The sequence below is a fragment of the Astyanax mexicanus genome, chromosome 20 (genome assembly GCF_023375975.1).
Source record: "Astyanax mexicanus isolate ESR-SI-001 chromosome 20, AstMex3_surface, whole genome shotgun sequence".
NCBI classification, from domain to species: Eukaryota; Metazoa; Chordata; class Actinopteri; order Characiformes; family Acestrorhamphidae; genus Astyanax; species Astyanax mexicanus.
In genome coordinates this window covers 38,015,483-38,030,454 of record NC_064427.1, presented here as the reverse complement: position 1 = coordinate 38,030,454, position 14,972 = coordinate 38,015,483, and the positions used below count along the sequence as shown (strand labels likewise).

Here is a 14,972-nt window from a genome sequence, read left to right as displayed (position 1 = left end):
GATCTGTGCAGTATTTATTGAGCTACACATACATGAGCACAGAGTTGTAGAGGTTCCTAATGGTGTCCTGCAATAATCCATCCCTTAATAATCCACAGCTTGAATATTTGTGTCTTATATCTGTGTCTTAAGATGGCATAAGTAGGCGGACCATCATTATCCTACTGGAATATTACCATGGAGTATGCATTTAAAAAAGTTAGAGCTAGTGGTTACAGGACTTAAATTGTGTAACGTAAGAAATACACAATGCATGCAGTTAGGGCTGATGCACTGCAGCAATATCAAGGATGAACTCGTTTCTGGAAGTCCTGCTGAACTACTTCTACTTTAATGAACTAGAGCAGTTATAAAACACTTTATATTAGGTAGCACTGTTACCATTCCCTGTGCTGCCCGAAATTCCTTGCAAAGCTAAACAGATTAAGTATAAAAGAGTAGCCCATGTGTGTGATATGCGTGAGGATTGTGTTATGTTTTGAGAAGAGCTGTGGCTAGCATACACGGAAGGGAGCTTTCAGTCTTACAGTCTTATTGTCCCGGCTGGGCCAAAGCCTTTCTTCGCCTCTGCTCTCTAAAGAAAATTCAGCCTGATCCACACCAGACCTCGCATGCATTCCAGCACCTTATGGAAGGCTGCGGTGGTGGAGTCTGACATATGCCTGCGTTTAAAGAGCTTTCTTAGCGTGGCTGAGGTTGTGACGGTCTGTTTTATCTCTCTTTTCTTGCAGGTGTAACAGAACTGCGCCGTGATGACGTTATTCAAAGGCCCCAGGGACGGTATATGTAGTCAACTTTACAAGAAAAGAAGCTGGAGACCGAGGATGTTACTGCTTTTGCTTGTGACTTTGGACTTTTTAGTAGTATCTGTCAGTGCTGAATCAACGCCAGGCATACTGGAGTTACAGCTGGATGAAGAACAGCCCGCTGGGACAATAGTTGGTGACATTAGTGCGGGATTACCGCCTGGAGAAACTGCCTCTCTCTACTTCATCTCTGACCATGAAGGCACCGGTGTGGGGAGCGATCTCAATATCGATGAGACCACCGGCATCATCGAGACTGCTCGGCGCCTGGACCGAGAGGAGAGGGATCATTATAGCTTCATCGCTGTCACTATGACCGGTCTTACGGTGGAGGTCTCCATCACGGTCAATGATATCAACGATCACGCTCCAGTCTTCCCCAAGAAGAAGGCTTCCCTGAAGATCCCTGAACAGACTGCCGTAGGGACCAAGTTCTCCCTCGAGCCAGCAACTGATGCAGACAAAGATCAGCTTACCACCCAGGGCTATCTCATCAAAGAAGGCAATGTCGGACAAGTGTTCAGGCTGGAAACCAAGAGAGCAACCAACAAAGTTCTTTACCTGGACCTGGTAGTGAATGGAGTCCTTGATCGAGAAAAAAGGGCTTCTTATTCCTTGCTTCTGGAGGCTTTTGATGGGGGATCTCCTAAGAAAACTGGGCAAATGACTCTTGACGTCACCGTGCAGGATATAAACGACCATGCTCCCATTTTTAATCAAAGCAGATACCATGCCATCATCTCGGAAAGCCTCCCTCAGGGTAGCAATATCCTTCAAGTGTTTGCCTCGGATGCAGATGAAGGCGACAATGGCCTTGTGCTCTACGAGATCAATCGCCGGCAGAGTGATCCAGACAGATACTTCGTTATTGACCCTCGGTCAGGAATAATCACACTCAACAAGCCTTTGGACTATGAAGTAAGGAAGGTCCACGAGCTGGTAGTGCAGGCGAGAGACAATGCCAGCCACCCAGAGATCACAAATGCCTTCGTCACTATTCACGTCCGAGACTTCAATGACAACCAGCCAACTATGACCATCATTTTCCTCAGCGAGGATGGATCTCCACGAATATCCGAGGGTGCCCAGCCTGGGCAGTACGTCGCCCGGATCTCGGTCTCTGACCCTGACTATGGTGAATATTCCAACGTCAATGTCTCTCTGGAAGGTGGAGATGGCAAGTTCGCCCTCACCACCAAGGACAGCATCATCTACCTCATCTACGTGGACCAGGTTCTGGATCGTGAAGAAAGGGACTCGTACGAGCTTCGTGTCATGGCTACAGACTCTGGCACCCCACCACTCCGAGCCGAATCGTCCTTCACAATCCAAGTAACAGATGTCAATGATAACCCTCCTCTCTTTGACCAGCAGGCGTACAAGCAAACCATTCCAGAGGTGGTTTATCCAGGCAGCTTTGTGCTACAAGTGACAGCAAGAGACAAAGACCACGGCCCCAATGGCGATGTACTCTACAGCATCTTGCCTGACAGGGGCACACATTCTGATTGGTTCACCATTGACCCAGTGACAGGGATCATCACTACAGCTACTCAGCTGGATTACGAAACATACCCCAACCCCAGTGTCAAGGTGGTCGCTACAGATGGTGGAAAGCCCCCCTTGTCCTCCACTGCCCTGGTGGAAATCAGCCTACAGGATATTAACGACAACGAGCCAGTCTTTGGAAGCAGCGTCTACAATGTGTCCATCAAGGAGAACACAGCTGCCGGGACCTGTTTCCTCGAGGTAGGGAACATTACGTCAACGTGTTGGCGGGTGGAGTAGAGTGTGGTGGATTATTTTGGGCATGATATTGATATTGTCATTTGTAGGGATTTGTAGGGATGCAGGAAATATTTGGAAAATTACATTATTTAGGTGAAAATCTGTGAAAATAAGTGGAAATGTTCAAACATTTACAGCAAACAATGATGTTTTTGATGACGCGATCAAGCGTAAACTGTAAGTTAGATCTAGGGTTAGATTTTAGTCAAATATTTTTAATTCAGTTCATCCCTAGTAGGGGTGTCACGATTCTCTAAATCCTCGATTCGATGTCATTTTCGATTTGAGGGTCACGATTCGATTCGATTCTCGATTTTCTTGTTTTTTTTTCTTGTTATTATTTTATGCCTCATAAAATTTAAATAATATATTTATTATTATTATTATTATTATTATAAATATTATAAATATTATTATTATTATTTATTAAGATATATATGGTAATGCCATCTAGTGACTTTTTTTGGTAGCAACAGTGTGCACTATTAAAACAAGCAGTTTATCAGAGCTGTGTGTGGATGGCTGGTGAAACTGCTCATTACATGAAGCTGCAGTTCTTCATCCAACCACTAGCAGCAGCAGCACAAGCCCCGCTCTCTTCACTCAGTCACTACTTCAGTACAGCCCAGCCACGGGCTACAGAGCTCAGCCAGTCCGTTTTTACTGTTTCTGTAAACAAATAAAGGTTTTAACCCCACTAACCGGATAATACAGCTCACTACAGTTCATCTTTCAGCCCAAGCAGCTAACAGCAGCAGGTTAGAACAGCCGACAGGGAGGCACTGCTCGGATTACATTATAAACAGGTCAGTTAGCGCGCTGCTAACCTCAGGATGTTTATAACTACGGAGTTTAGTGGACACACCACGGCCGCCAGGTAAGTCTTTTAAAGGCTACTGAAGACTATTAAAGGCTATTAGAGTGTAACCCCTGGCTCCCAGGGGTTACAAGAGGTTATTGAAAGCATTATTGGGGGGCAGAAATCAGTACAGGCTGGTTAGATAAGTGATGTGGGTATTGTCTTATAAATATTTACACATAACTTATATCTCTCCTGAAAAGCTTTTATTTTAGTCAGAAACACGCTTGTGTTTACTTTATCTGAGAGAAAGATGTTTTTTTAATTCAATGGAAAGCAACAGGTGTAGTCAATTATAAGTTTAAGATTTTTAATCCACCTCACTGTGATCTATAGTCAGTGTTCTCAAGTCACACTGACACACGCATTTCAGCGAGTTCACACGCTCTCACCTGCGCGCCCACCCCTCCGTTAGATACAGATACAAAACCTGCGCGCCCAACCCCCGCCCCCCCTCCCCCGTTGGACAGATAAAAACAGTGATCACACTCCCGCCGACTGCGCTCATGCAGTGGCTATCTCTATTTAAATGAATAGGATGCGCTGTGTTGGTGCCGCGCCATTTGCGTAGCGCGCTGCGCTATTTGCGTAGCGCGCGCGGGAGGGATCGTCGATCCTCTTTTTGACTTCGATACTCGAGATCGTGACCTCATTTCGATTCGATTTCGATAAAATATCGAGATCGTGACACCCCTAATCCCTAGTAATCTGTGTTTTATAGATAGTAGCAGTTCATGCTGTGCTCATGCAATTTATACTTATATTTTAGGCGTAGGATTCATCCACACTTTGGATTACACAGGTTTAAAAGTAATTACTGAAGCATGAGCTTATTGAAGGAGGATTTGCAGATCTACATGGATAGATAACACTGTGGAAATATTTATATATATCTTCAGAGACTACAAAACACAATATTTGATTTTGCTCATGTTATCTCTGAATACAGACCAGCTAACAGCTGAGTGTTGTTGGCTGCTTTCAAATGACGCATTATGCTTTTTTAAATGCTGATTTAAGACCAGTACCATCAATTTTAGCAACCGTGCATGGCCGTGTTTTGGCCGTCGATTTCTTTAAGATGTTGTTGCCTTTCTGCAGCAGGAATTAAAACTGAGGCATGTTTTCTTTTTATGTTTTTATCCTTTATGTTTTCCTTGCAAAGAACCACAAACTTCAGAAGCCTGAAAGATCTTCTGGCTCCAACTGAAGCATCTGTGCTAAAAATGCCCTCCAGAACAAATAGTTTAGATAAATACTGGAATTCCACTTTGTTGCAGGTTCATTTAACTTATATTTGGAGAGAACTGCTGGTTAGTGATCAGAGGAACTTGGAATGTGGGTTCCCTATAAGGGGAAGAATAGTGAGAGAGGAAATACAGATTGGGAAAAAATATAGACATAAGAGTAGAGATGCACCAAATTGAACCTTTTTTTATTCTTTGAGCAGTTTTAAATACATTTAGCTAGTTTTTGATATCCCAGCTGACCAAACCAACAAAGCACAATACATTTAACCTAATTTAGTCCAATTATATTCATTAATTCACTTTAGCAGTGCTATTCTAGTCGCAAATTTACCTCAGCAGTGCTACACAAGTCACATCTGAGTGAAATTTACAGAGAGAAAGAGAGAAAAGCAGCCACAGTTTTGGTAAACAAGCAAATGCTAAAGCTAAGTTAGCTCAGCTTACATTGCAATCTTAGCTAACCCTGTGCAAATTGTATCCTTCAGCTGGAAAACACATAGATTGTAATAAAAGGCACTAAAATAATACCAAGCATGAGAAAAGATGTTGTACAAATACCTTTGTTTAATTTATATGAGTATAGCTTAAAAATAAACTTAAAACACTGAGATTTTGGCTTTCGAAAGTGTTTTTTTTTGCCATTTTCTGACAAATAATATCTGTTGTCAAATATTTGGTGCATAATAATGTAGAAAAGCAGCTGGTAAAAAAGCGAAAAGCTTGAGTAAAGTCAACACTGTCAGCTTACACAAGCCCCTATTTCCAGCTACAGTGATTCGTGCAATATCAAAGGCCTTTGGTTCTTAGTTATAATGATACAATGTCAAAAAAAGACGTGGAAGAACTGCTTTTTTCCTCTGTGTAAAACTATTTCTTGCCAGTTATTATTAGTCGACTCCATCTTTAGAACTCATTTCATGCCACACGCCACCACTGTTGGTTTTCGCTGTTCTAGAATGTGACTTTATTCCCCACACATTCCCCAAAACCCTAAAGGAACAAATCGGGGCTCTCTGACGAGCCACAGGATGAGACAGTTCCAGCCATAGTGCCACTGTGCTCCACACACTGGCGTGCAAGCAGAGCGCCAAAACTGCCAGTGGTTTCTGCTTATGCTTCACAGTTGCCATTGTGTGTTGGCTCTGTTCACACTGATCTACAGTATATATCGTTCTGTTTCTTATATTTTATACAGTGGCAGTAGATTTTTATTTTGACAATTATTATATTTGGAAACAGATAATATTCATCGGAAAATGCCAAGAAAGCTCTTTCAGTATTTAGCCAAAGTAGACAAAGTGACTCAATTACAGTCTAATTTCAGTTTTTCTTAACGTTTGCAGGTTTCAATTCATTTTTCCAGGTTTTAATACACCAGCTGACCAAACCAACAAAGAATAAAATTACATTTAACTTAATTTAGTGCAATTTCAATCATTAAATTATTTCAGCAGTGCTATTCTAGTCGCACAATTACCTCAGCAGTGCTACACAATTCACATGTGAGCGAAATTTACAGGGAGAAAAAGAGAAAATCAGACAGAGTTTTGGTTGTTGAATTTTTGCACCAGGAGTAAAGGCATAAAGTTATCCAAAAGCAGTGTGTAAGACTGGTGGAGGAGAACATGATGCCAAGATGCATAAAAAACTGTGATTAAAAACCAGGGTTATTTCACCAAATATTGATTTCTGAACTCTTAAAATTTGACTAAATGAATATGAACTTGTTTTCTTTTCATTATTTGAGGTCTGAAAGCTCTGCATCATTTTTTTTTAGATTTTTAGCCATTTTCTATTTTTTTGCAAATAAATGCTCTAAATGACAATATTTTTATTTGTAATTTGGGAGAAATGTTGTCTGTAGTTTATAGAATAAAACAACAATGTTCATTTTACTCAAACATAAACCTATAAATAGCGAAATCAGAGAAACTGATTCAGAAACTGAAGTGGTCTCTTAATTTTTTCCAGAGCTGAATATGAATTTTGCTTTTTTAAGCAAGAACTTGGTACTTCGCCTTCATCTAAATGTTCAGTTTTGTTTAGTTTCGACCAAACAATCATTGCAAATGACAGAATTGGATTGGATGTGTATAGGTCTTTTTATGGCCTCACTCGTCCTGAGACAGTTCAATCATTTATTCCCTCCAAAATGTTATCTGAAGCTCAGCACTAAACATAATTTAGTGCAATTTCAATCATTAATTTACTTCAGCAGTGCTAGTCTAGTCGCACAATTACCTCAGCAGTGCTACACAAGTCACAGAGTGGGAGGGAGACAGCAAGCACAGAGAAAGACAAGAAAGGGCCCGTTTAAGTTAATTTTTCTGCTCTGTTTGGACAAATTCAACAAAATAACTTTAAGCATCCTTTATGATGCTCTGTATGAGTTTAGTACCCTTCTACAAACTGTCTGTTTTACATCTGAAAGATACAAGCTATAGCTACAGGGCTAAGAAACGCAAGCTTAGCCAACCCATCTAACTTAGCTTTAGGTAACTATTAGCTAGCCTTTGTTTATTTACCCAAACACTGACTGCATTTCTCTGTTTAAATTAAGTAAACTAAGTAGCACTACAAAACTACATCATTACCAGGGCCATTTCAAGACATTCAGGGGCCCCAAACAAAATGATTTCACTTTATAATTGCTAAGGTTTAATATTTTGCCGGCTGCAGGGATCCCTAACCTGGCAGGCTGGTTACTAGTGGCAGGGCAACCCATGAGGGGGTTCCAATAACAGTGTCGTTGTACTTTCCTGCATTAACCGTCATAGAATTGAAACGGGTGCTCACACAGTTAGTCCTTGTATTAGATTCATATTCAGTCATTGCCTAGGGGCCCTAGGCACTTGATTGGTTTGCTTGCCTTGTTGCAACGGGCCTAACTATTACTTTAGCACTGCTAGAAAGAAGAAAATGTTACGATTAAAATTGCACTGCTGTGGTAAATGTATTGTGCATCAAGGTTAGATTAACTGTTCACAACATATACACAGCTTTGGAAAAAATAAGAGAAAACTTAAAAATGATGAGTTTCTTTGATTTTACCAAATTGGAAATATTTGGAAAATAATCAAAAGGAAGATAAATGATTACAAGGCATTAAACCAAACTCAACTACTTAAATTTTGTACCAGGAGTAAAGCAGCATAATGTTATCCAAAAGCAGTGTGTGAGACTGGCTGAGGAGAACATGATGCCAAGATGCATGAAATCTGTGATTAAAAAACATGGTTATTTTACCAAATGTTGATTTCTGAACTCTTAAAACTTGATTTTATAATTATGAACTTGTTTTCTTTGCATTATTTTAGGTCTGAAAGCTCTACATCTTTTTTTTTTTTTTTTTGATTTTTAGCCATTTTCAATTTTTTTGCAAATAAATGCTCTAAATGTCAACGTTCATTTTACTCAAACATAAACCTATAAATAGCAAAATCAGAGAAACTTATTCAGAAACTGAAGTGCTCTCTTAAGGTTTTCCAGAGTTGATTATATAAATTGTACTTTTTTAAGCAACACTTTTACAATATACTTTATAATTTTCAATTAATTCAATGTTCAATTAGATTTTTGGCCTTCATCTAAATGTTCAATTTTGTTTAGTTTCGACCAAACAATCATTGCAAATCACAGAATTGGATTGGATGTGTATAGGTCTTTTGGTTTTTATGGCCTCACTCGTCCTAAGACAGTTCATTCATTCATTCCCTCCAAAACGTTTATCTGAAGCTCAGCACGGTGTGGTATTATTTACATGTGAAAGGAAAGCCTGGCCTGTATTTATTTTTCGGTTTCCTCTCTTCTCCCGAGAGTGATTTCTCACGACGTCTGTCGTCTCCGGTTCTCAGTATGTTTTCCTGCGAGTTTGGTTTGATAACCAGACCCTGTTCAGCGGAGGCCGGTTGTGGCGTGCTGAGTTGAGAATAACCCCTCTGTGTGCATGAGCTGGTAGAGTTTCCTCCACTCGGCCCGGCGTCTGCTGCTGCTGGGAGTTCGTTTTGGTGCTTGTTGAACTTTACTGTTCTGAGATAATGATTGAAGTTCAGGGTCCTGGCTATGGAGGATGGGTCTCAGGGTCAGGATGCTCAGCATGGTTCCTCCGCTCTGTTTCGGCTCACGCTCGGAGGTCGGCTTCCTCTTTTCCTCATTCAATCATGCGGTTGTTAGCGTTAGCGGTGATGACTGCTGGGTCTGCTTTGGGTTCCAGACCATCACGTACGATCTCAAAACAAATGAGTGACAAATTGCAGCCATTTCCACTCTGTAGGCTAAAAAGAAACAAACCTGACAGCATCTTTAGCATTTTTCACCGTGTGTTTTGATTGCTTTCACGTTTCAGGCAGGGGCGCTCGTGTTTATCAGCTCTCCGCCGAGCCGTAGAGGAATCTTTTTCCTGCGTGAGTCGTGCCTTGGCAGTCTTTCTCAGCGCTGATCTCAGATCTACTCGACAAAAGCTTGAAAACAAATCATTTTGAGAATCGGGCAATGGAGCTTGCTTATGTACGCTAGGCATTAGACACGGGGGGCTTGGGAGGGCTCTGGAGTGATTGTATCAGTTCCTTCACTCAGCAACCTCAACCCCTTGCTGTGATGCTGTGTGTTGTGTTTGTGTAGTGTGTATGAGTGTGTGTATGTGTGCATGAGTGTGTGTAGTCCATATTTCTGCAGGTGCAGCACTATGGAGTGCCTTTCCTCACATTAAACCGCAGTAAATTTCTGCCGTCTCCCCACCTGCCTCCGCAATCACGCGCTCCATGGTGTTAAGTAATATTTTTCCCGAATCCACACGGAAAGACTAATCGCGTTTAATAAACTCAGAAGTAAAACACATCTGGGCCCACTCTTGCAGGGGAAGCTACCTAGGGACAGTTTCCTGTAACATAAGTCCTGGCCCCCCAGTGGGGTCGCGTTGAAATGTACCTCGCCGGAAATACGAGCCAGACTGTGGCAACCTGCTCACAGGGATATATAGCCTAGCATGCAGGACCTGGAACCTGGGAGCACAAAACCCTTTTTGTCCCTTATTTGTTTCCCTGGTCAAGAAAGGGTTGAGCGGTGGGGTTGGGTAGGTTGTCGAAACAAGATGCATGCAACATTCGCATGCACATTGTGTTTTTAAACTGGGAGGCATGTTATAGAATATGAATTTGGAATTAATTACGGTAATACAATTAATTATGGTCTGTTTGCTCTCCAGAATGATTTAGTGATGTACTGCACATGCACCCTCCAATCCCTGGCACAAGAATTGCAAAGACTCTATTGCAAAGACTGACTGCACACAGTAAACTCTATTCCCACGAAGCCAAAACAATTACTTGATTCACTAAAAAAAAACACTTCAGACTCAGAGCTCCAGCCATTGGTAAGTGTTTACTTTGATTATTCACAATCCAAACATCTCAAATATTGGCAGATAGCTGGACTCTGCAGATCGGGGGTGGTGGTATGCCTCATTAAGTCGAATGCTTGCTACCATATGGCATGGAGTTTTCCTCCCCTTCCCTTCTCTTCTCTTCTCTTCCCTTAATCTCTCTGGGTTTTCTAGGTTTGCATTTCTGTGTTCTTACCCTGTAATACACTGATACCAATGCATTTGGAAAATAGCTGGACTCTAGGGCTACAACTAATGATTAGTTTGATAATCGATTCATTTGTCGATAATTTTTTAAATCGATGAATCAATTATTAGTCGGATAAAAAATGGAAAATGGAAAAAAGCTAAATTTGATTTCCAGCATTTTATATTTAATAAACCAAACTTGATTTTTTACTAATGTTGTACATTTTTTGTATTTACATGAAGAATAAAACCGAAAGTTACGTTTTTTTTTAATTTCTTATTTTTATTTTTATTTTCTCCCCAGTTTACAAGGCCAATTACCCAAACCACTCATTATGACTCCCCCTATCACTAGTGATGCCCTAACACCAGAATAGTAAAGACTAGCACATGCCTCCTCCGACACATGTGAAGTCAGACTCCGCCTCTTTTTTAATTGCTGCTGATGTAGCATTGCCGAGTAGCATAACAGCGCTAATGCTCGGAGGAAAGCGCAGTGACTCAGTTCTGATACATCAGCTCACAGATGCACAGCTCTCTGCAGATATCACCCTTTGGAGTGATGTGGGGAGAGACCACCATCTACTGTACCCACCCAGAGAGAGCAAGGCCTATTGGGCTCTCTAAGGTCTCCGGTAGCTGATGGAAAGCTGTATGACCAGGATTCGAACCGGCAATCTCCTAATCATAGTGGCGGAGCTTAGTCTTCTAGACCACTCAGAGCTTAAGTGCTAATGCTAATTAGCTTAAATGCTAATGCTAATTATTTGCTAAATGTGAGTGAGGTATACTCTCATCATATTTCCTAAGAATTAGACTTAAGTCTTGTTTAACTACTCTAGCAGCCTCTGGAAACATTGAGTAAAAGAAAAAAAAAACACTAACTTACTACAAACTTATTGTAAATCTCTATCACCCATGGATCCAACATGCATTCAGCTTAATGGTGCTTTACTGCCATCCCTTTGATTGGCATTAGGGGTTAGCAGCAGGATACAGGCTGATAATACTCAAGCTGTTAGCGGCTAATGCTAATACTGGCTTTACTGCTCCTTACAACCTGACTGGTAAAATTCATACATAAGATGCACCAGATTATAAGGCGCACTAATGATTTTGGGGAAAATTAAAGAATTTTAAGAGCAACTTATAGTGTGAAAAATACAGTATATTTATGGCACATCCATCAATGTAAATGAGTGAAAACCTGGGGTATGAGTGAGCAGCTTTCTTCGCCCTTTGTACTTCGTTCCCAGCTTGATTAGTTGGAAGATCAATAAACAAAGCTCCAGTGAGGAAAACCTCCCACTTGCTCCATACATACAATGCATTTCCTTTATTGCTGCAGTCCTGGTTCAAAGTCTCCACCAGTATTTGAAACAATAGCTGGATACTGATGAAGGAGAAAGTAGAGAACTCTCCATTTTACTGGACTCCCAGAGCTGACACCTGTCTGTCTGTCTCGGTGAAGACACTTCCTCTCTTCTGTTCTCCTGGAACACTTAGAAAGAGATGTCTTTATTCTCTCAAAATAATATTCATTTGTCTTGTTTTCTGACTCATTCATTCATTCTGTCTCTGTTCATTGTATTTTCTTAACAAGTATCAGGATCTGCCTTTTGTTTAAACAATTCTGATAATCATTTACAATATATTTTGTCTTGCTTTGCAAAGAAAAAGCTTTACCTCAGCAGTGCTACTGTTATGAATTATTATTTCTGTATTGCTGTTCTAGTCATAAAGGTATTTAGCTAGCTACCTAAACAATAGAAAACTAGTAATACTTTTACCTCAGTAGTGTTATTCTAATCATAAAGTTACCTCAGTAGTGCTGCTGTTATCGTACATTTATTTCTGTACTGCTGTTCTAGTCATAAATGTAGCTAGCTAGCCAGCTACCTCAGCAATGCAAAATTAGTCATACTTTTACCTCAGTAGTGTTATTCTAATCATAAAGTTACCTCAGCAGTGCTACTGTTATCATCAACCTATTTATATACTGCTGTCCTAGTCATAAATGTAGCTACCTCAGCAATGCAAAATTAGTCATACTTTTACTTCAGTAGTGTTATTCAAAACATACATTTACTATATAAGTGCAATTCTGCTTAGGAATGTACCTCAGAACTAGAAGTTCACAAGTCACAATTGTGCACAGAAATGGTAAACAAATAGACGCTAAGGCTAAGGTACAGCTTGTATCTTTTAGCTGAGGAAAATAATATATAACGTTTTAAACTGATACTAAGAATGAAAATTTAATCTGAATGTTTTTTTTTTGTTTTTTTTTCCGCGCATATAGGTTAAAAATGAACTTAAATCTGCCCTTTCCGGCTTGTCCCTGCTGGTTCTCTCCTATATTGCAGAGCAAGGACCTAATATTTTAAGTAGGAACACTGCAATATTTGTATAATTTTTGGTGAATCATTCTTTTTTATTATTACATTTTTCTAACACTGTTTGCAATTGAATTAATTTGCAAAGACCTTGTCTCACTGTATCTCGATTATAAGATGTTGATCCCTTGTGCAGACTTAGTTACGGAGTAACTACAAGACAATCTCCTGAAGGAACATCTGGCAGCATGGTATTCCTTACTGGCATTAGCACCAGGAGGTTCATTCAAAGTGTCATGGTGGTCCTCAGGGTCGCAATAATCAAATTTCACAGCATACTGAGGCAGATTAGTATGAATCTGCCATAATATGCAATTCTTTGGGTTCAGAGGAGGATGGTAGAAGCTTGGAAATCTGAGCCAGCAGGTGGTCTATGGGTTTAGGGATGACGGGGCTCTGCGGCGATAATTTCCCACATTGTCAGGTTTGGTCATCATGATATTGGACAAACGCAGATAAAACAGATGTAAAGCAGGACACTCTATCGTGACAGCAGGTGGCTGATTCGGACATCTGCTCTTTATGAGAGGAGGCTTACAGAAGATCCGGGACATGCTCTTGAGGATTCATGTTTTAGTGTTGGAAGCGTCTCGGCGGAGGAGAGCCTCTGTCTGTAAATTCCTGCGATTCGTATGTCATTCCTTTGAAAGTCAAGGACTCTATAGAAAGAAAAAAAAAAGTCGTCTTTGCAAACTCAAGGACGAAAATCATCTGTCTGATGCAAAGCAAAACACCACGTTGAACATGTACCTCGGTAAGTCAGTGCACTTAGTCATAGCGGCATGTAAGGTGATGACGATGATGATAAGATAATCTCTGCAGAATCTCAACTCAAACTCTACTGTACTATGTGCTTTATCCTACATCATCACAAGTGGTCCCTGGCCCAGAAATAGCTCTTGAATAACTGTGATTTTCCATTGTTGTGTCTCAGACTCAACGTTTCGTCCAATTTATTTACTTTCCAGAAGGTCAGGAAGAGTTCCCAGCATGCTGCTTGTTCGTGCTCTGTGTTCTGGACTGCGTTTGAGACAATGACACCATCGATGATCTACTGCTTTCTTCTCTTTCTTTTTTTTTACTTATTTTTTTCCTCTGGCTCAGTTCTCCTATGTGCACTCTTCCATCAAAAGTGGATCTGTTGAGAATTGTCTCAAGAGTTGGGTTTTTTGGGGTTTCTGGATGTGCTGGTCCCAATCCTGTTTGCTGTTGCAGCTGCTTGTCTCTCGCCACTTACTATCTCTTCTAAATCAACGTCTTAGAGAGAAAGAAAGAGCATGTGCCAAAACGCTTACGCTAACGCTAATGCTAACTCACAGACGCACAAATTCACACTGTCTGCCTCCACTGTAGATTATAATCAACCAACTTCTCCTGACGTTGTGTAAACAAGCGTCAGCCATGCTTTTTTCCGTTTCCATCTCCTCGCCAGCCACAATGAGACAGCCAGAGTTTTTGTCAGTAAATGCCTGAATGGCGCAGTTGGTCGGGATCAAACGTAGCCCAAATATTTTCAACTAGATCCGCATTCAGACGCTGTTGTTTGGGACCGCGTTGGGAATAGTTTGTGTACAGTGACAGGCTTTTTCACCCCGACTGAAAGGGGCTTGTTTTTAAGAGTGTGAGAGAGTGCAAGCGCGGGGCAAACAGGCCTTTTCTTCAACAAACACCCCACCCTGCCCTTCCTCCAGGCCTGCCAGCCTCTCCAATCAAAATCTCCTGCCTGGCTCCGGCGCACAGCAGTGAAGAATGACCAGAACAGTGGGGCTGAACCCAGATAAAAAATGCATTAGTCCACGGCCAGACAAAGAGCCAAAAGAGTCTGAACTAAAAAGCTATTAGAGCTACACAAAGGGGCAAATCAGGAGAGACGAAGGGGACAGGCTTTCTCTTTATTTCAATCTGTCTCTACCTGGCATGTGTCCACTCCATCTCCAACCATGTTTCTGTTCTCACACGCTCTTACCAAACTCTCTTCACTTTCTTTCTTATATTCATTTCTCCACCATTCTGATTCTTGCATTTCATCACTACCTGAATGTCTTCCTTCTATCACTCTTTTTAATTGATCTTTTTTGGTGGTTGTGATGGTCTGAATTCATTGTAGTCTCTGGTTACTATCATCAAGCCTGGTTTACTGCTTTTAGGGCCCCAGTGTAGTGGTGCAGATGATGAGGAAAACCAGAGAAGACAAAGTACACTAACCTTGAGAGGTTTGTAGATGCATTATCGGAGGTTTGTCGCTAGTATGGTTGTTTGCTCTGGTCAGAATCAGTTAAGGAATTTGAAGCTTAGAGTGTTCCC

The 14,972-nt window shown here is 41.0% G+C and overlaps 1 protein-coding gene across 1 annotated transcript in view; it reads left to right on the top strand.

The window, feature by feature from the left end:
- Positions 1-14,972, top strand: part of dchs1b (dachsous cadherin-related 1b) — a 213,746-nt gene that overhangs the window by 25,095 nt on the left and 173,679 nt on the right. The window contains exon 2 of the mRNA XM_022681444.2: positions 732-2,555. Within this exon, the coding sequence (XP_022537165.2) occupies positions 753-2,555 (1,803 nt within the window). The 5' untranslated portion in view covers positions 732-752. The remainder of the gene's footprint in view (positions 1-731; positions 2,556-14,972) is intronic.